The sequence below is a fragment of the Chroicocephalus ridibundus genome, chromosome 6 (genome assembly GCF_963924245.1).
Source record: "Chroicocephalus ridibundus chromosome 6, bChrRid1.1, whole genome shotgun sequence".
NCBI classification, from domain to species: domain Eukaryota; kingdom Metazoa; phylum Chordata; class Aves; order Charadriiformes; family Laridae; genus Chroicocephalus; species Chroicocephalus ridibundus.
This window is the reverse complement of record NC_086289.1, coordinates 23,624,067-23,646,733: the sequence shown is the minus strand read 5'-3', so window position 1 is coordinate 23,646,733 and position 22,667 is coordinate 23,624,067. Positions and strand designations below refer to the sequence as shown.

At 45.5% G+C, this 22,667-nt stretch overlaps 1 protein-coding gene across 2 annotated transcripts; it reads right to left on the bottom strand.

Moving 5' to 3' along the window:
• Positions 1 to 552: 552 nt before the first annotated feature.
• LOC134517735 (neurotrypsin-like) lies at positions 553 to 22,109 on the bottom strand. Of its 2 annotated transcripts, XM_063339573.1 has the most exons (15): positions 21,814 to 22,109; positions 19,652 to 19,697; positions 16,912 to 17,148; positions 15,448 to 15,571; positions 14,555 to 14,730; positions 13,895 to 14,042; positions 12,886 to 13,064; positions 12,332 to 12,473; positions 11,041 to 11,243; positions 9,906 to 10,047; positions 9,433 to 9,635; positions 8,795 to 8,873; positions 8,424 to 8,546; positions 7,607 to 7,887; positions 553 to 5,935 (listed from the first exon to the last, which is right to left on the bottom strand). In XM_063339573.1, the coding sequence occupies exons 1-15, from the start codon at positions 21,883 to 21,885 to the stop codon at positions 5,625 to 5,627; spliced, it is 2,466 nt and encodes an 821-aa protein (XP_063195643.1). In that variant the 5' UTR covers positions 21,886 to 22,109; the 3' UTR covers positions 553 to 5,624. The 2 variants fall into 2 exon arrangements, with proteins under 2 accessions (XP_063195643.1, XP_063195642.1); XM_063339572.1 differs by lacking the exon at positions 21,814 to 22,109 and having other exon boundaries at positions 19,652 to 19,835.
• Between the last annotated feature and the right edge of the window lie 558 nt (positions 22,110 to 22,667).

Below are 22,667 nucleotides of genomic sequence, written 5' to 3'. Positions count from 1 at the left end.
TCAGTGCAGTAGCAGTGACCTGGCAAGGAGCTGAACTATTTTTCAAACCAGACTTTTTATACAGCAATGCAGATTTCAGGGGGCAAAAGAGGGAGAAGAGTATTCTTGCATCAGTGTCTCATTCAAACTGCATTTCACTCCTCCCACTTTACCTTTTCCAGAGGTTGGCTTTCATTTGTAGTGGTGACACATGAATCCTAGACTGAGACTAAACTAAGGTTGTTCAAAGGTAGCATAGAAAGGTCATCTATAACAACAAATTACGAAGCTGTTAAGTTTTAAGTGTAATGAGTTGATCTGCACCTGTTCCAAATAGCCAGAAAATGTGGCATTTGAAGAACTGTTGCATTTCATTGTAAAGGTAGCTAACAAGATGCTGACTTTGTAACATGCTTTAGCACGTTAAAGCTGCTCTAAAAATAACATTAATACAGAAATTTAATTAGCTTAATTCGGTGCTGCAAAAAATCCTAAAACCTGCCCTTGGAACAGGTTCCTTTATTAAAAATAAGACAGAACCCCACACAATCACAATATAATCCATTTATTAGCATACCTTGTGAGCCATTGGTGTTGATCCAGGGGACATGACAGTTTTGGCACTTGACTGATTTCAGAGGTACTTGGCCTCGGGTTTGTAGAATGGGATTTTAATAGGACTGAGTGGGCTACTACACAACCAAATGTTTCTCCTTGATACGGGGAATTAAGTATTTTTCTTACCACATAAAAATACAGCCCACAAGACATGCGTTCATCCAGGTCACGGTGCTTTGTTCCACAAGGAGCGGTCCCAAGCTGGTTACATACAAGGGCCGTTCAGTTCCCCCTAGCTGCAAGAAACTCCCAGCAAGTCTATCAAGATGGTGTTAAATACCACAGTGCAGTTCATCTCTCAAAAGCTTTCATCTGATTGCTGAATATACACATAAAAATCTGTCTTCAAGTGGTTGATAGATCAATGGAGTTTTTTTTGGGTGAAGAGACTTCAGGATGTTGGGTTCAGAAAGGAAGGAAGACAGACAACAGGCAGGTCCCTGTTGAGATGATAGTAAATATCCACATTCCTAGTTCCTCACTAATACCTTCACTAATACCTTTGAGGAACTGATCTGTTATTCTCTGCTACAAGGGTACAAGGATTACAAGGGTAATCAACATCCTGTCCAGGTTAATAAACAGCTGCCTGATTAATTACAGCATAGAACATAATTCATAGAAATCATCACAACAGTGTTCAGCTAAAGGAAAGGGAGAAATCTTTAATCCAGCTTCAGCCAGCCAAAGCCTGGATTGGTGTCAAGACGGGGCTGATAAGGGAACCAGCGCAGGCACTGCAGGTCAGGAAGACACCGGCACTGCGTCGGCCTTTGTATAGCACTGGGGTATTCCCTCAAAGAGAGATACCTGGAGCACTAATAGCTGCTCCTTAGACCCTTACCATAGCCATGGTTCTATTCCTGCCAATGCTCCCAGCCAGTCATAGTGACATTCCGTTTCCCACATAACCAGTGTGTGCCACACTGCTATGGGAACTTGTTTCGCAGCATGCACATGGCACAGAGCAGCCACCAGCGGCAGTGACTGAGCTCTCAGCTCCTGGAAATAGTGTATGTGCATTAGCCTTATCCAACAGACTAATGTTGTGAAGATGGACTGTATCAGCCCTATAGGTATGTCAGCCAAGGCAAAGCTCTACACATCTCTTCAGGTGCTCCCTGCCCAGAGCTGTGTTACACTCCCCAGACATACCTACAGCAATCACTCAGCACTCAGAGGAGCTCCTGCGCCTGCCTGAGACACAAGGGGAATTAACCTTGGTGGGTTTTCATCCCATTGTAGCTGGGCTGCCACCAAGACCACACCAGCAAGTTTAAAGCTAGCTCCAGCATACATACATAATACACATACTGTGCTGACAACATTCACAAAGTTGCCTACTATAGAAAATAATATTGAAAATAATCAGCAGATGGCACAGCCTTCCCTGGCAAACTGCATTCAGTTCTAGTTACCAAAGCTTAAAGATCCAGCAGAAAGAGAAGACATGGAGAGACAGTCAGCATGTTTTCAGATACCCAGACAGTTTGGGTTGAAGAGAGACAGAGAAGCCACAGTTTTCGAAAATGAGTAATGGACAACAGAGAATATAAAGCCAGGACCCTTATTTCCTCTCATAGCCAAGAAGACAAGGACAGATGGGATTCAATGAAAACAAAAAGCAATTAATTCAGGAACCATAAAAAGAAATGATGCGCTATGGAGAATAAAATTATATTGGTACTCGTTGCCAGAAATATTGAGGCTGAGAGCTTAGTTGGATTAAACAAGGGATTAAACATTTATACGGAAGGTGAAGGGTGGTTACATTAAATAGTTTTTTTAAAAGTTAGGGATATAAATTCTCATGCTTTAGAAAAAAAAAGAATCACAAAAGGATGGTGCATAACGTTTGTACAGCACCTAGAGGACTGAGTACTTGTACTTCTGTTTTTAACGATAATAATAGTAATGCAAGTAATTAATTTAAATGGGTCAAGAACAAAATTCCCCAAAAGGAAAGGCTGTTAAAACTTGTTCAGTACAAACTCACACATATTATCCTTTGAAACATCTGCTGCTGGCCAATATTGGGTACAAAATACAGTCCTAGAGTGGCTGAGTGCCGCTCATCCAACCAGGCAGTTCCAGCAAGCCTCAGTGACAAAGCACTCGAGCTTGGTTTGGGCCACAGTCCCAGTTTAAACAGTGAAGAGCAATTGTGGTGCTTTGAAGCAGGTTAGGACAACTGAGGAGAGTATTGCCAGGCTTCCCTACAGTAAGGTGTAAAATTAGGCGAAGGAGATCAGATACTTCCTTCCCTCCTCCTGGCTCACGCAGGACTTACGGGATGTTACTTTTGCGAGAATTCTCACAGCTTTCCTGGTAACAAGATATAGGAGAAAGAAATACTTTGGCCTAGAACATGGGAATTTCAGAAGACAATGCCAGGCCTGTGTCTCACTCGTGTTACACGGTAATTTATTCTAACCCCTGAATGGCAACCAGTTAAGTAGGCTTAGGGAAATAGCCTCATAGCTTCAGTCCTTTGGGTGTTTCTTTGCCTGTTGCCTATGGGAATAAGCTGAAAGATCAAACCAGGTTAAACTAGAGAGGTGACAGCACCCAAGGCACAGAAACTCTATTTGAACTGCTGTAGCATGCTGATTTGGGGAAGGCTGAAGAGAAACTCCAAATCCCTCCATGTTTCCCAGGCAGGTAGTGTTGCTGCCAGTGTGGAATTTGGCATTTAATCCCCACAAAACCAGAGGTCTGTAACATAATTGCCCTTGGTCCTCCTGTCATTTTAATTCCTGGGAGATAAGGAGCAGTCTGCAGCTTGTGTCTTAGGGACTCTCTGCCAGCAGCTGCAGGACAACACAGCCAGCGTGGAGCCAGGCACAGCGCTGCCCAAGGATCGAGCCTGGCACTTCAAACCCCAATATCAGCACAAGCTGCACTGCAGACATTCAGCCCCTCGAGGAGAGGCACAAACAGACCCGATCTGACTCAAAGGCCACTTTGCAGGGGTTCTGACATTGCATGTTGTCAGGATTCCTACAATTTGTTTTTAAAATAAAGTTCCTATTGCAGTATTGGTAACCCAACTGTTCTATAATTCCTTGAAATTGAACTGTTTAGTTTAGCGTTCACACACAAACATCAGCCACCTAGCCAGGTCAGCACCTTCTATAAGCTGTTTTATAGAAGACAAATAAAGCTTTAAGTGATCACTACTAACTGAATCCAAGGCAATTCCTAGGGCTCTGTCACCACATGCCCTGTAACATGACATTGCTAATCCGCAGGCTGTGCTCTGCCTTCTGTTCTTGCCCTGGTAATACCTAGGTACTGAGCACCACAGTGCCTTCAGTGCAGACCTTCCAGACAGCAGGGCAGTGCCTGACCCAGTCATTGCCTACCCGACAGTGCATGAGCGAACCCCAAACATGCACACCTGGCACAAGGTCCGTGTGTCCCACTCTATTATTACTCCAGGTTCGTGTCTTTAGTTATACGTCAAATCTCTGCCCCTACTCCTGAGCAGACCTGTCTTCTCTCTGGCTTGTCTATATACAGCAAGATAACACTGTGCACTGCAAACTGCTAACGCACTTAGCCCTTCTATCTATTTTTATATTTTTCTACCTACTCAAGAATAATAAATTAACTTACAAAATTGATTAAGGCCTAAGAGGAAACTCTATTCATTTGTTTGTATGAGAGGGAAGGAAGAAATTGAAGTATTCAATAACCTCTGCCTTCTCTCAGCATTATTTCTGTTCAGGCTGAGAACTACAGCTTGATGGCACTGCTTGCACACCCTCGAGTTAAGCCAGTTTACTCCCACTGAGAGGAACAAAAAGTAAAATAGTGCAAAGAAGAGAAGAAGCATAGCCCAGAGGGTACAAGAACAAGACACACTTTGGGCAAGTGGGAAGCTGCTTTGCAGCACACTTACTGTTTTACACCTCAAGTAAATTACTCACTCCCTGTGTTTGTTGTGTATCTATATCCCAGGAGTATTTCCATGTTTCATGGGAGAACTGTGAACACAGAGATATTAGAGACTAACATCACAAATAAAGGGCAGCTAATAGCTATGGTGAATGAGGTACCAAGAGAAAATCCCCACAGTGCTGTTAAATCATGACTCAACACCTGAATGTTTGAGATTAACACTACATTTGGATTTAAAGAAAAATATTCAGCTTTTTGAGGTCATGTTTTTAAGTTCTTCGTAGTAATCATAAGGGCAAGAAAGCTATTGTCTCTTAAAAATGAAGATTTACTCTCATACCAACGACTGATTCTAGGAGATGCTGCTTTAAGGAAGAAAAAAAAAGAAAAGAACAAACGCAAAAGAACCACTAATATTGAGAAAGCAGCAATAAAACCATAGCATCTGGCAGCTGGAAATGTGTGATACAGGATTACAGCAGGAGGGACAAGCATCTCTTAGCAGGGACAGACACTTAAAAGGGATAATATGGGAGCAGACCTACTATTCAGAAGAGAGAACGTTCCCCCTAAAAACATAACAGGGAAGGAAAAAAAATCCAACTGTTGGCCTGTTCCTCAGCTGAGGTCAAATCTTCTGATTCCTGGAATTGAAGAGGGCTGTTATGAAAAAATATCTGAGGACTTCCACTATGCCAGAGCCTGGTGCTATCTTCTGAGCATCTCACCTCTCCTTGCAGCATTGTTCAAGTATGCAAACATACAAAAATGGGAACAGATTTACAGAGGCGGGTCTCTCTCCACTTCTACCATTTCTGTGTGCCAGGGTGAAGGAACAAGTGTGATGGCATTACAGGACTCAGATAGTCAGAGCAACATAGACTTATCATTCTTACCAGTGTGCACCTGCTTTCTCTGCTCAGAGATTATGGACTAAAGTGAAACCAAAGACTTTAAAGAATCAGCCATTAACTGTTTTTCCTCCCAGTTCTACATTAAAGTCTTTTCCCAATGTCCAATGACAAGAAAAATCTCCATCAGTCAGTCACAGGCCAGAAGCCAAAGCCTTCTGCTGCTGCAGGGCAAAAGGACCATACGCTGAAGTTCCTAGAGCTCAGATATTTTCATTTTAGCTTGGTCACTTTCTTGATCCAGGGTACGTATTTGCTGACCTTTGTGTACACACCGGGGGAATCCTTCCGACCACAGCCATAACCCCAGGAAGTGATCCCCAAAATGATCCATCGTCCGTTTGATCTCTGACACATGAGCGGCCCTCCACTGTCACCTTGGCAGCTGTCCACCCGTTTCTCTTCAGAGAGATTCCCGGCACAAATCATGCGGTTGGTGAACTTCTGCCCATAACGAACCTCACAGTCTTCCCGTGGGAGAAGAGGCACCACCCCCTGCAGCAGGGTTCTTGAATAGGACTTCCCTGGAACAGAACAGACCATCCAGACCAATTCACCTACAGACAACAGCAGGGACCTAGAGCAATGGTGCTCCACACAAAAACAGGTGTTTATACATTTAATGTCAAGACTGCGGCACAGAAATAGGCCAAACTCAGCATCTCTGAACCACTAGAAAACAGTACTGCCAAGCCAAACCACAAAAAAGAGCTTTAAGATCAAAGAAATGGGGAAGAGGTTGGAGAAAGAGGTAACATCAAAGGATGAGTCTTACTCTTGGTTCTGCCAACAAGTAACTTGAACCTCATTCAATTTATTTCACCTCTCTGAGCCTCCATTTCCTCCTCTATAAAACAAGGACAGTGTTTTCTCAAGAGAATAAATGCAGTAATATTTGTGAAGTGCTTATTCCTCAGAGAATTTCAGAAACGTCCAAATATTATTCAAAGGGAGCTGATTTCATTTTGGCCAGCTTTGTCTCTGCTCAAATCTCTTTATTACCCCAGAGTTAGTCAGAACATAATGTTCCCATGCTATATGAGAGTATGACCTTTCTGTGCCCAAGGTTTACACTAAGTTCTCAAGGTAGCAGCTAACTGCACCTCTTACTAGGAAAGCTGGGTTTCATGCGTGGGAGGGATTCTAGCCATTAAGTCCCAGTACAGCTTAATGGAGTTACATGGCCAAGTTTCTCCTTGATCCTCTCCAGACACCCTGAAGTGACACGTGCACCTGGTGCAACTCACTCTGAAGAAAAACGTATATTTGCAGTTAAACACTTGGGGTAGCAGCTGTGAAGGATGGGTAAGTCCAAAATCAACAGACAAGGTCCTGATGCTATTTGCCTTTTGGCAACAAGTCTTTCTGAACTTATGGCTTTGCTCCAGTGACAGCAGCCCCAGAAAGGCCTCCTTGCCCCAAGCCCTGCATTGCATCTCTAAGCCCCAAATGGGGGAGGAGTGGACAGCTGGTTATAAAGCTTTGTTTAGAGTTCAAGCTGTCTCCAGACCTTGCTAATGCATGCATGTCAGGACTCCACTGAGCCCAGCATTTTAAAATATCACCTTGAGAGTGTTAAGTATTTAATAATTAATACTTTCTAGAATATTCCCTGCTCCCTTTTACCTAGGAAGCTCCATAGCAATATGCTGCAAGAGCACAGGTACAGGCTGTCTTGAACCTACTGCAGAAACCAGCCTCAGAGCTCAACTGTCCCTGCAGCAATACCCAGGGAGATCAAGCAAGGTTGTCTGAGAGAGGTTCCTTCCACCTCTAAGCCTCCACTTCACTACTACAGTATCATGAAGGCAAGAGGTCATGGAAACATGGGGGCCTCCCATAGGCTTTATTCACCAGTTCTGCACAGGCTGCAGCCTAAGGGGTCTGCTGTAGGCAAACGTGTAGAAGGGGGAAGAAAGAGAGGACTGTGACCAGATGGCAGCATTGCTCTCTCCCACAGCTTCAGAAGGATGCTATGGCAAACAAAACTTCCGCCATGGGCATGCTCAAGAAGCCTCAAAATCAGAAGAAAACACAATGGCACAAAAATCACCTCACCTCGCCACCATGTGCTGGCACAGACAATAGGAGCAGTGAGAACATGGCCTTGAGTTGTGCCATAAATTAATGGCCTGTGTAGGCTTCTGAACCCAGACTTCCCTACCTTTATTCCTCCTCAAAGCCTCATCACTCACCTGTGTCTCCCCAGCCAGAGATGATGCAAGCTTGCCTGTTGATGTCAGACTTCTCTTTCCTGTCAGGCAGGCAGACAGGCAGAACGTGGTGATTGAAGGAGAGACAGTGCCCCTCTCTGCCCCGCATCCGGACCAGGGCAATGTCATTATCGTTGCTGCCAGCCCAGTAGTTCCTGTGGAGGATGATCCGCTCTACAGGCAGCTCCCTCTCAAACTCATCCTTTACACCTGTGTGGTAATCGCCCACCCGCAGCAGGTAGCGCCGCACATCAACACCAAACCTGGAGAAAAAGACACTCAAGGTCTTGATAATCCTACTAGAAGAGAAACAGACTCGCACAAGTTTCAAATTGCTGTGAGACTGAACCACGTCCTGACAAACTGATAAAACAGTGCCAGCTACCAGCCAGTGTCTATCACTCTTTAGCAGATGTGATAATGCCAGCTGTTGGGGTGAATGGGTGTCCTGTGCACTAGACTTCTTTTTTTCTTTTCCCCTATGAAAAGGTCTACAACAGTTGCAAGGCATGTGACCTTGAGTTCACAGTTCCTTAAAGCACTGAAGAATGGCAAAATGCTGGATGCCTTTAAGTTGTAAAGCCTCAAAGTTAAGAGGGCAGGTGTAAGCAGTGAAGGATAAAGCAAGCCTATACTGAGTCATCCCCAGAAGTGCTCCAAGATCACACACATCATAACCTGAAGGTCTTGTTTTAGAAACTTTGCTCATGTGGTTCCAATGGGATGGGAGGATAGCCTTGTATAAGGTTATCTTGCTCATCTTTGAATATCCCTCAGGGCTTCCCACTCACAAACACACCTTTTGAAGCAGTGGGCTGCAGTCACTACCCAGCAGCTGCTGATCAGCGTTGCTCCACACAGCAGCCGAGTATCTCGACGAAAACCCTTCAACCGTAGTGAGGCCTGCCATGGCCAACCACCTCTGAAAAAGAAACAAAGGAATAATAGGCATCACTCACAGAGGAGCTGTTTTCCTCTTTTCCCATCCACTCTGCTTCATCTGGGGTCAGCTGGTGTGCATTCTCCCCTAGATGGGCCCACTGGTTCAAATGAAGTTCAAAAATCACCAGTGAAAATGTGTGAATGTATTCAGTGTTTGCCAGTCTATTTCCAGAGCCTGTAGGAAAGCTGGAACCAGTTCTGGCTTTCCCGGCACATACAGGGTAGTACCTGAGAGACTTGTTTCCACCTATGATCCTTTTCTTGCGACGGTGAAGCAGGCGCATCCCACACACACCAGATTCTGGACCTGCACAGCAAAGTTAGAGCAGTTGAGTAGATACCTTCAGCTTTGCTAGTATCAAGAATTGCTGTCACAGAGCTAAATACCATTAGCCTTCCCCGAGAGCATTAATCCTCATAGTAACAGACTGCGATGCGTTGTGCATAGGGAATACATAGAAGATTTGATCCCATAGTTTTGCTCAAGTTTTGGTGGAGGTGCTTACCTCCAGTATCTGTAGTCTTACACCAGGAATGGGACCTCTACAGCTATTTCCTCAGTGCTCTAAACCCCAAAGTTTGCTCATGGTTATGGCTTTAAGGAAGGGTACAGTGACTTGGCTGTGGGGAAGTTCTGCAGGCACCCACCTGACATGGGTGGAGCTCCTCATTCTGGAGCACCCTGTGCTCCTAAGAGGAGACAATGAAAACAAGGAAAAAGTAGGAGGTGCAGGACAGGACATGCTTATTTTGTAGGTGAAGTTTCAGCCAAAGAAGAGAAGAACTACAGGGGAAAAGCATAAAAGCATGCAGAGATACTACAGCTGGAGCCTCAGATTTCTGCTTAGAAGAAAGGGGCACATCACCTGTTTTGATGTCTTGGACCTTCTCTTCCACATAGTCACAGATCACACCAGCATCCTCGCTGTGCCAACAGCTGTGAATCCCAGTGTCAGGTCTGACACACTGCCCCAGGGTGTGCTCTGTGCCACTGCATTCTATGTTGTCCAGATGGATGGGCCCATAGCCTTCACCAAAATAAGCCATTGGCCTGGCTTTTGCTGTACCACTGCAATTAGAGAGAGGGTGGCCAATCTACAACAAGCAGGAGGCAGGCGAATGTGATGCAGCAGCACATTTTAAGAGAAATAATATTTATGTGTCCCTCTACACGCAGACAGTAGTACAGTACTTGCTGAAGGCACTGTGAGAATGGGACCCTACTCCCTCAAGCATATGCAGATATGCCAAAAGTAAGAAATGAAGCCCCCAGGTCCAGAAAGAAGCGATCCCCTGAGAGCTGTTTCTATCCATAAGATGCACGTACCAGAGCTCTTACCTGAATCCCAGTTGCCTGCAAACTACTGCAGCGTCTCTGTCTGTCCAGCCATCATCACAGATGCTGCCCCATTGCCCATTCAGGAATACCTCAACCCGTCCCTCCTTGGTGCTTTCTCCATCCACCAGCCGCACAGGAGGCCCTGCAGCAGAAAACAGATGGGTTGCTGCAAGCAAAAACACCAGAGTGTGAGGTACCCAGAACCTGGGTTCTTCAGGAAAAGAAGAATCCCAGATATCAGCAAGCTTAAAAAAAAAAGAAAAAGAAAAAAGAACCAAAAAGTGTTTCTATATGAAGACTACGTCCCTCATTTCACCTCTGTGATGAATCAGAAGACTACATACATATTAATTTATTTAATACATACTGGAAATAATTAGTGGATCATATTCCAAAAGCTGAGTAAAGAGGAGAACAAGAACAGAATGAAAGTCATTAACTCCTGCGCCAAGAGTGGACAAGCTTAAACGTGCCTTGGAAATAAATCCATTAAATTATAAAACTATTATATTCTAGGCAATAGAAGAGTTCTACACCTAGGAAAAACAAAAAAGTTGGGTGCCATCTATTTCAATTAAAAATATCTAACAAATTGGAAAGTCTCCTGTAATAGGAAAAGGAAAGAGTATCAGGCCTCATATGAAAAAGGAAATTATTCTAACCTGAAATACATTCACAATTTTAATTAAAAGTGTGCCATCCACACAAGAGAGTGCCAATTTCCACACAACAGCCCCTCACATCTGAAGTCCTCTTGTCTTGGCAAGGTGCGACACTAATGTAACTATACCAGTTTCCTAAAGGGCCTAATTAAAGGGTTCCCATGTTCCCACAGACATGGGGCTGAGGCATCTCATAAGTGAGCAAGGGCACACTAAGGCAGCCACCGTTCCTCAGCCCCTCGGGTTTGTTTTAGAGACCGACAACATGATTCAGTTCGTTTCTCTGCAGGCCTGGCCATACGCCTGGTGGAGCCCCAAGACAGCCAGGTCTCCTTCCTAAGAGTCCTCCTCAAAAAGCAGCCCCCTCACTGAGACAGCACAGAGAAAACTCCCACATCTGCCACAGTGTCCAAAGGAACAGACCAGCAGGTGACACTTCCCCACTGTCCAGGGCAAGAGGCAAGGCGAGTTACCCAGGCTGCCATCCATGACTGTGTTGCTCTCGGGGGAGCAGCGGACTCCCACATCCTCAGCGTGTGAGCAGTCATGCTGCCCCCAGTTGCTGTGGGGACAGTCCAGGAGGGACAGCTCTGTCCCCACACAAGCCACATCATCCAGTAAAATGAAGCCTTGGCCAGCAGCATAGTCCCCTTCAGAGGCCAGGGTAGCAGGACCACTAGAGGAAGGAAACAGAACATAACGTAACATCAGATTCATTAAAACTTATTAATCCCACAGAGGGACCCAAGCTCAGACCCAAAGGGAAACTCCCCTGCAGAGCTCAGCTGTGATATCAGTGGCCTCCTGACCTAAACCACTAAGTGACACAAAGGATGGCAGCCAAGCATCTTGCACATCTCACCAGCTTCAGTTTTCATGGAGGCCCTCTCAGACCAGTCCATTTTCTAGTGCCTGGTCAAAGGCACAGTCAGAGTAGCACAGATGGCCAACTATACCACAGAGGCTGCTTTGCAGACATGACACCAGGTACATCAATTTGTGGAGGGGCTAGCAGAAGAGGCATCAAAAATACCAATATTTAATTAATTCTACTTCTTTTTATAGGAAGCGACTACGTGGATCTGAAATGCAGAAAGTTGCAAACTTTTGGGCACTACAAGAGATGACAAACACAGCATGCAGCTGAACTCCAAGGGAAGACCTTATTTTAGTCTTTTCTTCAGTCTATAAAACTGGAATTCTAGAAGGATACCCTACTCATACTAAAAAATCCGCAAAAAAACCTAGATATCCTGCTTTTAAGTCTTCCACAAAACCATACCTGGAGGGACAACAGTTCAGCAACGGTCTGAAAGAAAAGCATTATGAAAATCGCTAATACTACTCTTTTTTGCCCTGATGGTCTTTGTTCAGCTACTGAAGCAGGTGATGTGTTTAGCTGACAGAGCAGCTGAGTGATATCACTCAGCTGACAGAGCAGAGGAGGTGGCAGTGCTGAAATTTAAGGTATATTGAGAGAACTTTCTTTTTTGGTGAGGGGTCCATAAAGACAGTATCAAACCTGTTACCTGCTTTCAAAACAGACCCAGGCAAGACATAATAAAGATTTTTATTTTCCCCCCGCCCCGGGAAAGAGTGTGGATACCTATTAATCTTTCCTGAATTAAAGTTGTATGATGGTAATAACCCTTCTAACAAAGACAGCATTGAAGAAAGTAAGGTCCAGCCTATCCCAGTGAAGGGGGACGGAATCTAATCTTTCAAATTAGGGAGCACAGACATTATACATGCTCTCAGTCCTACCTGAAGCCCAGCTGCCTGCAGACCACCTGGGCACCGAGGTCTGTCCAGCCATCATCGCATACTGTGCCCCAGTCTCCATTGTAATAAACTTCTACCCTGCCTTCTCTGGGACTGCGGCCACCAGCCAGCCTGACAGTGCCCTCTGCAAGGAGTGGGAGAAGGAAAGGTCAGCGCTCAGCAGGGGTGAAAACAAACTGCCTGTGCCCCACTGCTGAAGTCTCTGTACAGACCATGAGTGAAAGAAATCGAAGACACAGATATCCATGGGTACTCAAAACCCAAACATTCACTGCTCCCAAACATGCCCACCTGTCAGGGGAGGATTCACCTCGGCCTTTCCATGCCACCTGTGGAAAGCAATGGGAACACCACCAAGTCTGGCTCTGATCCATTCCCACCTTCTGCTTGCTCTCTGTCTCCACATCTGGCAGCCCTTGTGGGAGCCATACATAGGAGCCCTGTGGGATCCTGAAGCCAGGGAGCTATCTGCTGAGGAAGCTGTGAAATATGAGAGTAAGACCACATCTGACCGGCGTAGAGCTGTAGATCTGTACCTGTGAAAGGGTCACAGGAGACCCCAGCATCTTCAATGTGGTCACAGTTCTGCTGTCCCCAGTCACTCTTCTTGCACTGGTCAAGTGAGAGTTCATTGCCTGAGCACTCCACTTCATCCAGCAGGATTGGGCCAGATCCCTGCCCATAGTGAGCCCATGACAAGGCTTTCGGGTTCCCACTGCGAACGGTACAGACACATAAACTCACAGTAAGGAAGGTCACAGTCTTGTGTGCTCGGAGTCTGCCTTGCACAGGGACTCGGTCAGCACCCTCCCATAGATAATCTGTATTTCGGACACAGTGGTGTTAACAACTGTTAACTCAAAATACCTTATTGGAAAGTTTTGTAACAAGACCTTCTAACACATAACAAAAATGTGCCCACAACATGAACAGTTCAGACCCCTGGGGAGTTCTGTGGACAATGATGTTTCAATCTCAGCAACAGGTAAAACCCAAAGTTGAAGGGATCTCAAACTGGAACATCCTATTTTAAACAATTCTGTACTGATTTGAATTTCAAGAATGCTCAGTATACAACAGCTCCCATGTTAAGTGCTGAATGGCGTAGAGGAGAACAAGGTGCTCTCTCTTGCTTTCCTGTCTGAAGAGGGTAAGGGCAGTCAGTGAAACTGGATGTATTTACATTTAACCAAGTAAACAACTGCAGTTCACATATGGAAATCACCATGACAAGTTATCACTGAGGACAAGAAGATTTGCATTAGGACGTGCGTACAAAAGTAACGAACAGGGGTAAACACAAACAGATTTGGGACAGGGGTGCACCAACTTTTTTTTTTTTTCCCCTCACAGCATAAACCCATAAAGCTGACAGGAATTAAGTACAAAATCCCTTTATAGGATGATCAGTCCAGAATTATCTTTCCCAGGGTTTCTGTACATTTCCCATAGAAAGGGCTGGTACTACCATGAAAGGACATGCTCTCACATTCTTCATTCTACCTGCCTCTATTACCACTCCATGACGTACAGCAGGGAAATTACCTGAGTCCCAGCTGCCTACAAACTACTTCAGCATCCCGGTCGTCCCACTGGTCATCACAGATGGTACCCCACTTGCCATCATGGTAAACCTCCACTCGACCTTCAAAGCTCTCCTTTCCCCCAACTAAACGCAGTGGGGCACCTACACCTGTGCTTCAAGAAAGGGAGAGAGAGCACAACAGAATAAGACAGAGACACAGCACATCCAGCAGTTCAGGGTGTAGAACCATTCACCAACCAGAGGAGGTCTTGGGCTGTCGTGTCCCACTCTACTACATCCTCCCCTCTAAAAACCCCCCAAAGCATCTGTGATTGCAGCCCACAGTATGGGTGCCACTGGTCCAGGGCTGGCTCTTTAACTGGATGCTACAGTGACTAGGACTTTGCTACCTGCAGACAAAAACCTGGTTTGATAAAAAGGGGATGTGCTCATAAGCAACAGCCATCTTTCAATGATCATAGAACTATGCCCTCTCTGAGTATTTGGGATTGGGAAAGGATGGATAATTTTCCACTGGAAGGAAGATAACCATCTGTATAGCAGATGAAAGATGAACATGCTCCAGTGATTGTCTCTCCACAGCTTCCCAACCTTAGATTTTACATCTTATCAGCAACACTGACACAAGAAACAGGAGTGAACCTCCCCTGGAGATTTACCTTCTGGAGGGACACACGTTACCATGGCACTCCCCTGGTTACAAGCTCCTGACACAGCTTCCCGATAGCCACACTGCAGCAGGGCTTTCTCATCCCCATGGCAGTTTGCTGACTGCAGGTGCAGGGGAACAGGCCACAATCCGGGATGACTCTTCTTCCCAGCTGTGCCGATCTCACTGGTACAGAGAAAGCAATGAAACCTCATAGTACTGCTTGATTTACAAGTTCCCCTCCATTCTTGTGACTCACCATCCCAGTTGTGGCATTTCACATCCCAGTGAGCCCAGTTGATTGGGAGTGCATAAAGGGGTGGCTATTTACAGTCTAACAAAAAAGCACAAGCAAGTGCAAAGCACTTCCTACCATCTAACCCATTTTGTCTTCTTACTTACTGCAGAGAAGTTGATCTGGTCAGAAACAGCACCCTCACTTGAGAGTGATGAACAAACCCATCAACAGATTCAAACATCCAACTATCTGAATCACCTTCTTCCTTCTCTGTGGGCCTTATCCCCTTGCTATTTGGAATTTTGAAGGTCCAAATCCCAGATTCCCAAAGAGGGTTTACACTCTCAAAATTTCTAATAGATCACTACACAAATTCCAGATGGTAATACTACATAGGGGATACAATCTCACAGCTCACTCACCACACCCCGGAGCACCAAGAAGAAACTATCGTTTTAAAGAGTTCTTGCAAATGCTGGTTGGGATTTGGCATAGCCACGGAAAGAAAACAGTAGGAAAGGACACTGGTAAGTGGGAAATGAGCCCACAGAACAAACTCCTCTCCCCCAACCAACACACTATGCCAGAGGGACTATAACCAGAGAGGCTGTTATTTCCAAGGCCACATGAGCATATAACTCTCACAACCAGACTGAGGTTCCCACCTGAGACCTAGTTGCCTGCAGACAACACTGGCATCCCAGTCAGTCCAGTGGTCAGCACAGATGGTGCCCCAGAGTCCATTGAAGTACAGCTCCACACTACTATCTTCAGCCAACCGCACAGCACCTTCCAAAAGGGAAGCAAAAAAAAAAAAAAAGCTGCTATCTTCTGATTGAGGTTTCAGACCAGCAAGTCTTGGTCATGAACTGCACTTGCATTTTCTCATCCCTGTTTTGCTGGTACTGTCACTGAAGTGACTTGTATGAAGGAGTGCCAGTTGTGGCATCTTGCCAGATCCAGCAATGGCTGCTTGGGAGAATGGCTGATGCTACATCCATTTCAAACCCATGGCAATATCGGCAGGAAACTCGGGTTCTGCCGCAGCTCCAGGATTTTCCTTTTGTGGAATGGGAGTGATTTTACATGCCACCTTGAAAAGGTGTATGGAAATGGCAGGCTCTCTAATTCTTATGATGCTCTACTGATTTATTTTCTATCGATCACCTCACCTATGAGTCACTGTTGCTACAGCTAGAGGTTCAGATTCACAGCAGATGAATCTTCTTTAATTTCTTTAAGAAAAGGGAGTGCCAATGTAAATGCCATTTCAATTCTCACTGCACTACAACTACAACTACCACTGTTTAGAAAGCACATCTCGCTCAGTTATGTACTGGGAGAGGGGTACACCTCTGTCTGTAGTACCTCAATGCAGGCACACAGCACTACTACACTTGTTGTGTCCTTGCCTTTAATGAAGCTGTCTTTGAGAACACTTCCACTGACAAGGGAAAAGACTTTGTCATTTTATTTATTAAACTAATGCTTTACCTGCTTTGCAAAATGCAGGAAAAGGGAACAAGGTCAGAAAACAGGAGGACAAACAGAACATTTTCAAGAGTGCTGCACTGGAGTCAGGGTACTGAGAGAGCTCAGCTCCCCTGGATGCCTCAAAATAAGCAGCAGTCTTTGTGTCAGCACTGTGAGGAATTTTAAAGTAAGCCTATACCCTACCTTGCTACGGAAGACTTACAAACCTAACCACAGAAGATTTTTCCTTGTTGTATTTGAACTGCTATAATTACAGGAGGAGAGCTCTGATACAGACACTTAAGGAGCAGTAGTGGGTTGTTTTCCACATAACTTAAACTGCTTTCAAAGTGGCATAAGTTAACAGTAAAAAAAAAAAAAGTCATCTCCCTGTATGAGAATAAAAACATCTATACAAAGCATTATGGGTACAGCAGCTTAAATCCACCCCCTACTATATACAGACGTTCTTCTCCCACACAGGCTAGCCTCTATTCCTAATTATTTCAACAATTCGGGACAGTTAGTATACTGTGCTTCTTTCACAGGGTGTCCCACCTCCTGCTTGCAAGTTTGTGCAGCACACGTTTCTGGCCTGAGTCGCCCCCCCAGACGGTGCAGCCTGGGCACTGACAGGGACCCGCAGCAGCCCTTACCTTGGTTACAGTCGCAGTTAGCCCAGCCGATGGCCCCCGACGCAAGCCGGTAGAAACACCAGGGTGTGGTTCCCCCATCTGGGTTCCTGCAGTGGTTGTGGTCTCCCAAGCCACGGTCTGGGTACTGCTGAACGTAATCGGGGAACTCTGCCCAGTTGAGGCACGCTGCCCCGGCCTCAGTGACTGCCAGCGACCCATTGTAATACCCAAGAGGTCCGACACCACACACGCTGGATGCTGGGCACAGGAAGGGAGCTGTTAGCATCACTTAAGGCATCTGTGGAATAATTACTAAAATGGCCAAAAATACAGCATTGTTCACACATTAAGTTATAAAATCAAAAGGCTTCTAAGGTAGAATACAGCCACAGCTGGCATGCAAAGAATGCAACTTCTGCGATTCCCTGTACAAGATTGCTTGTGAAGCTACACGAGTGACAGAACGGAATGTGATCATTCCGTGGCCTTGCCTTGTGACGAATAGCAGATACGGGGACGAAATGGTACTATGGAACCAATAAGCTGCCTACTCACTACCCTGAGCCAACATTTTGTCAAATTTTGATGAAATGCTGTCCTTTGTGTGACCTTTGCTCATTATAACGTACCAAAACACACCTCCATCCTGAAGGCTACCCGCCTCCAAGGTACAACCACTCCTCCTTGAGTACACCAATCATAATAAAAGTATTTATGACTAAAATCACTCAAACTCCACCTTGAAGATAAAAAATAGTATAAAAATAGCCCGAGAAAGGGGGGATATCAGGGAAGACACCATCAGGAACAAGTCAAGGAGAACTCCACCACTGACTTCCAGGATCAGTCGACGGGCTGAGCCTTTCTTCCCCCACATAGGGACACCTTTGGGTAAGACTTAGACTATACCGAGTGCTTCCTCAGGAAACTTAGAAATCTCTCTAGAGACTTTCTCTCCTACATTTGTAGCCAGGCTGTATAATTTATAACTTTGTCGCGCGTTTTGTGTATTTAACAATACTCTTATTTGGACGTGCTTTGCAGACAGTGTATTTATCACCGGCAATCATAAGAACCTATATATCTGTTGTTAAAATAAACTGCACTGTTTAAGTAGCTAGTCGTTTCGGTTTCTCACTGAACGCAACCAAAGACTCGAGAGTGGCCATGCTAGTTCATGAGCACGACTAGACTGAAGGTGCAGTCCACTATTAGTGTATCCAAATCGTAACAGTTTAATACATATTAAATGCGACTGGACTGATAGTGCTGAATTGGGCACCACTCAGAACTTAAACCTAGCTGCACCTAGCCTCCCACCTCGGTGAGGAGTGTTAGAACACAAGGGGGTTTATTTTCTGCCAAAACCGCTTTGCCCCTTTCATGCAACAGCATCACACAGCAAGGCTCAGACAATATGGGAGACAGCAGCTGATCTCCTGAAACACATCCTGTGTCTGCTGTCTTGATTGCTACTGGCTTGATTTTAATTCAATCACTCTTCAAGGCAGCTGCTCAAAGAATGTTTATAATAGACACTATCTAAAACACAATTCGATCTGAAGTCATGAACTGCCCAGACCTTGGAAATGTATTAACTCTGGGCCCAAACACAGACAATTTGAACTGGTTCCCATTACTGTTTACTTCCATAGATGTATTCACTTACTGGAGCAGTACTTGAGCCTGGCACACACTCCTCCACTTCCTTCCCCACCTGCTTTGGCACCTGAATAAGATACTCTCTTAAATTTGATCCTAGGCTCTTCAGAAGATTAATTGCCTGTCTAAATTGACTGAAACTGAGAAGAGTTTAAAATTAGCTATAATTTCATTCTATAAAACAGGAAGGTGGGAAATGACACTGTATTTCATTGTATGTATGTTCCCTGTACACATTACCATATCACCTGACTTATCTGAACTTGGACAATATATAGGAAGGGAAAGGGAACCTGTTTTGGGGGAAGTGCAGGTGCCAATGTTCCGGGCCAGCGCCCATGTGAAACATCTCAAGCAAAGAGTCCCCAACAATTAATTTCTTCTTTAACAAAAGAAGAAAACTCTCCATTCATGACCCTGAAATAAGAAAGAGGGAAAACAGAACCCGACTCTGTGTGAGGGTGGGCTTTTTAGAGTCTGTAACATGGGAAAAGCAGACTCATAAATGGATAACAGTTATAGCCCTGTTCACTGAATAAACAAAAAAAAGGCAACACTTTCAGAAAACCCTTCTGCTGTAAAGGCACGTAGGATAAACAACAAGGGTACAAAGAAACATTGCCTCATGCTATTTGCCTTCTAGCCACTGCCAAGCCCCAAGGGGGTAAGTGACAGCTAAAGGTTAATTGCAAGGTACAAAAATAAGAAGCAGTTACAGGTAGGTGTCCAGAAAACACACCATGCGCTTTGCCTCAACTGGGACCCAGGGGCGGGGGGTGGCATATGAGAATTCAGTAGCATGTTAGAGCAGAGGAAATGTGAATGTGCAAAAAAAGACAGAGGCAGAGAAAGAGATGAAAGGAAAAGGACATGTGGGAGGAGCAGGGAACTGCAAAACTATTAGACATGAAGAAAAGAAAGCAGTCTGGCCATTTTGGGGAAGGAGATAAACAGACATTGAGGCACACAGGAGAAAAGACTGAAGAAGTGATGGAAAGAAAGGAAGAACGCCAGGTAGCAGTGGTTTGTCGTACCTATGGTCTCAGATCTGCAGGAAAGAATCTGCCCGATGACTGAATTAATAACTTCTTGTTCTTACCTGCACTCTGCAAATGGTTTTGGTTGGGCTGAGATCCCAGGAAAGCCTGGGAAAAGAAACAGAGCAAAAGCAGAGAGATGATTATCCGATGAAATAAACATGGGCATGTCCTAAAAGCAGCTCGGCCTTTTGCTGCTTTAGGCAAACACACCCTAGTAACCAGTCTCTTTCCCACTCTCCCCATTGCTCCTCTTCAAATCCAATCACAGCTCTGCCCACTAACAACAAAATGAATAATTACTGGCCTGCAGAGATTTACCCTTGATCAAGGCACTATGTTACAAGCTCCTGTTTGTTCTTTTCCAATAGAATTGGAAGCCTGAGTGAGATGCCTATGGAAAGAAAAGCTAGAGGAAAATCATTGTTACCAGTAAGAAAAATAATGAATAACCACTTATTCTCTCTCCATGCATAGGGCCAGCCATCTGGCCACAGCAGCAAACAGAGATGTGTCCATGTGATGGGATGATGCCCCCAGGAATCCCTGTTAAAATAGCAATAAACACCTGTATACAAAGTAGGAAACACCTAAAGAAGAAAATCCAACAAGGCTTTTTGAGGATTTTGTTTTTAAAACATGAGAGTATGATATGGCCTTTAGTGTTATTATCCAAATGGGGTTAAATAGCTAAGAACAAAAAATATGAAACAAAGCACCCAGAATTCCAGCATCCTGTCCAGCCCCAAAACTGCATTTCCTCTTGTAGACTGTGTTTTTGGTGGTTATAACTTGACTGCTGGCTGAGAGATAGGGATCTCCACTTCAACACCATTACACGGTACGCAGGCAGGTGCAAGATCTTCACAGACCCATAGTGAGAAGAAGAAATTGCACATGCTTCTGCTAGCTCCTGGTAGTTTAATTCATTTCTAAAAACTTCTATATGAACATTTCTAATACTTTTGTAGAACAAGGAGCTCTAATTCATAGAACAGAGCTCTACATATAAGGAAGACTAACTATTAGAAATGGTTCTATTTTTCTTCAAAATGCAGTAATTTTGCTTCTCAGCTTCACTCCTCCCTGGAAACGTGGAAGCGAAAAATTTGGAATTAAACCGAATCCACCTCTGGGATAAGCAGGGATAGTTCCCACAGATACTTGACAAGAACGACACCTACTCATGCCAAATATCATTTTCAAATCAAGCTTGTGAGTATGGTCCAGCAGGTGTTGACAACCATGGCCAAGCTCCAGCATCACCCTCCAGAAGTCAGAATGTGACACTGCATATTGAAGAGGAATTCCTGACACGGTTCAGAAACAGCAGATCAGATATCAGGTATGTATGCACAAGGGGATGCAGAGATAAAACAGCATTTAAGTGAAAAACTTTTTCAGCCAAGAGTCCATCTATCTGCGTGTATCAGGCTGTTACAAGCCCACATAATGGTCTGTGAACCAACAATGCTAAAGGACTTATCTGGGGATCTCAAAGCTCTTTGCAAAGAGAGGAAAGTGAGCTAAACTACACCTTTGTGACTGCATCAAACAGGCCACCGAGCCATAATCCAGGTCCCCCAACTCCTAGCTTTTAGTGTGCACCTGCACACACATGTAAGCCTGCAGGCAATAGAGGGATGGGTTGGACTAGTAACAGGCTATATATGAAAGCCCAAAACTGCTCTTCTTGGAGACAGAACATAAACAAAAGAACTGCAGTCCAAGTAATATGCTTCCCTTCTAATGAAAGATTAGTTGCTGCCAGTTCCCGTAGCAGCTTCCAAAATCCCCCAACACTCACCATCGCCACCACCAAATTTTAGTGCAAACAGCCTGTGCGGCAGTCACAAACCCAGGTCCATGTGGCTATAAATCATCTGTCCACAACAGCAATAGGGGTTATCAGTCAATCAGCAAAGAACAGAAACAAAGGATCTCTCCTGCCAGGGTCACTGCAGCGCTTGAGAAACATAGGAAATCTGAGCCAAAGCATCTGCAAGCCCTTGTGCATCCTGCTTTCCTGCTTTGTCTCCTTTTCTGAATTTCATATGCACAACGAAATAAATCCCTCCCCAAGCCCCCAGCCCTTCCCAGAGACCACAGCTGCATAGATGCTTTGGAAAACATAGTCAAGGAATAACAAGATACACTTACAGTGAGGATATTAAAAGAGCCATGTGACTTCTTACGAGCAGATAGAAGAATAACCATTTCTTACCTGCACACATCTGAGACAGGATAACAGACTCAAGAGCTCTACCAGGAGCCCGAGTACTTTGGGGATCTCCATCCCTCCTGTACAAAGTGGGCAGAAGCTTCTTCAAGCATCACATTCTCGTTCAGCTGCCGGGCTCAGCGGCTGCCTCCTCCCCGGGCTCTGCAGCTGGGCTTCCCCAGGAGCCGGGCACTAGCCTCTCCGCTCCGGAGGGAGCGTGATGCCTCTTCCATTTCTACGCAGGGAGAGGGATGTAAGGGAAGAGATCAAAGTTCCCAGCAGCATCCTGGAATTTCACGTTCTCCTTCCTCCTCTCATCTCTTCTCCTTGATTCGTCTCTTCGGAAAGGGGAGGGGGGAGAGAAATAAGGGAGGAGAACATGCCCCAGAATTTCTCTAGCAGCCTTAAAAACGGGAGGCGGCGAGGGCAGGAGGGTGGGGCGCAGCCCGCACCCCCGCTCTCCCTCCCTCTGCCCTGCTCCGGGAGGGCGCTTCTCCCCAGCGCCAGCCTCCGCCTCTCCGCCCCTGCCGCTCCGCTCCGGCTACGCCGCCTTCCCGGGGCTGCCTCTTCCCCCGCTCCCCGGGGCACACAAGGTCCAGCCGGGGCTGGATCCTGCTGCAAAACCTCCAGCAACAGAGCTGGGGAAGGAGACGGCTTGTGCGCTCACGCTTGCCAGAGATTAGACTTGTTGGACGGAATCCGGACTTTATCCCCCAACCGCTGCCTGCTCGATGAGGTGCTTGCAGCTTCCCGAGGTCAAACTCTCCCCAAATTCGGGACCCAAAAAACTTCATATTAAGCGACCTCAGATCTCCCCCCGGAAAACCCACAGGTGGCACATCCCCCTCCAGGGTGCA

Coding starts and splice junctions, on each gene's coding strand:
- LOC134517735 (XM_063339572.1), bottom strand. CDS start 19,835: ATGGGGAGAGTGGGAAAGAGACTGGTTACTAGGGTGTGTTTGCCTAAA. Junction 9,636..9,905: donor TGCAGGCAACTGGGATTCAG/GTAAGAGCTCTG, acceptor CTCTAATTGCAG/TGGTACAGCAAAAGCCAGGC. Junction 5,936..7,606: donor CTCTGGCTGGGGAGACACAG/GTGAGTGATGAG, acceptor GTTCTGTTCCAG/GGAAGTCCTATTCAAGAACC.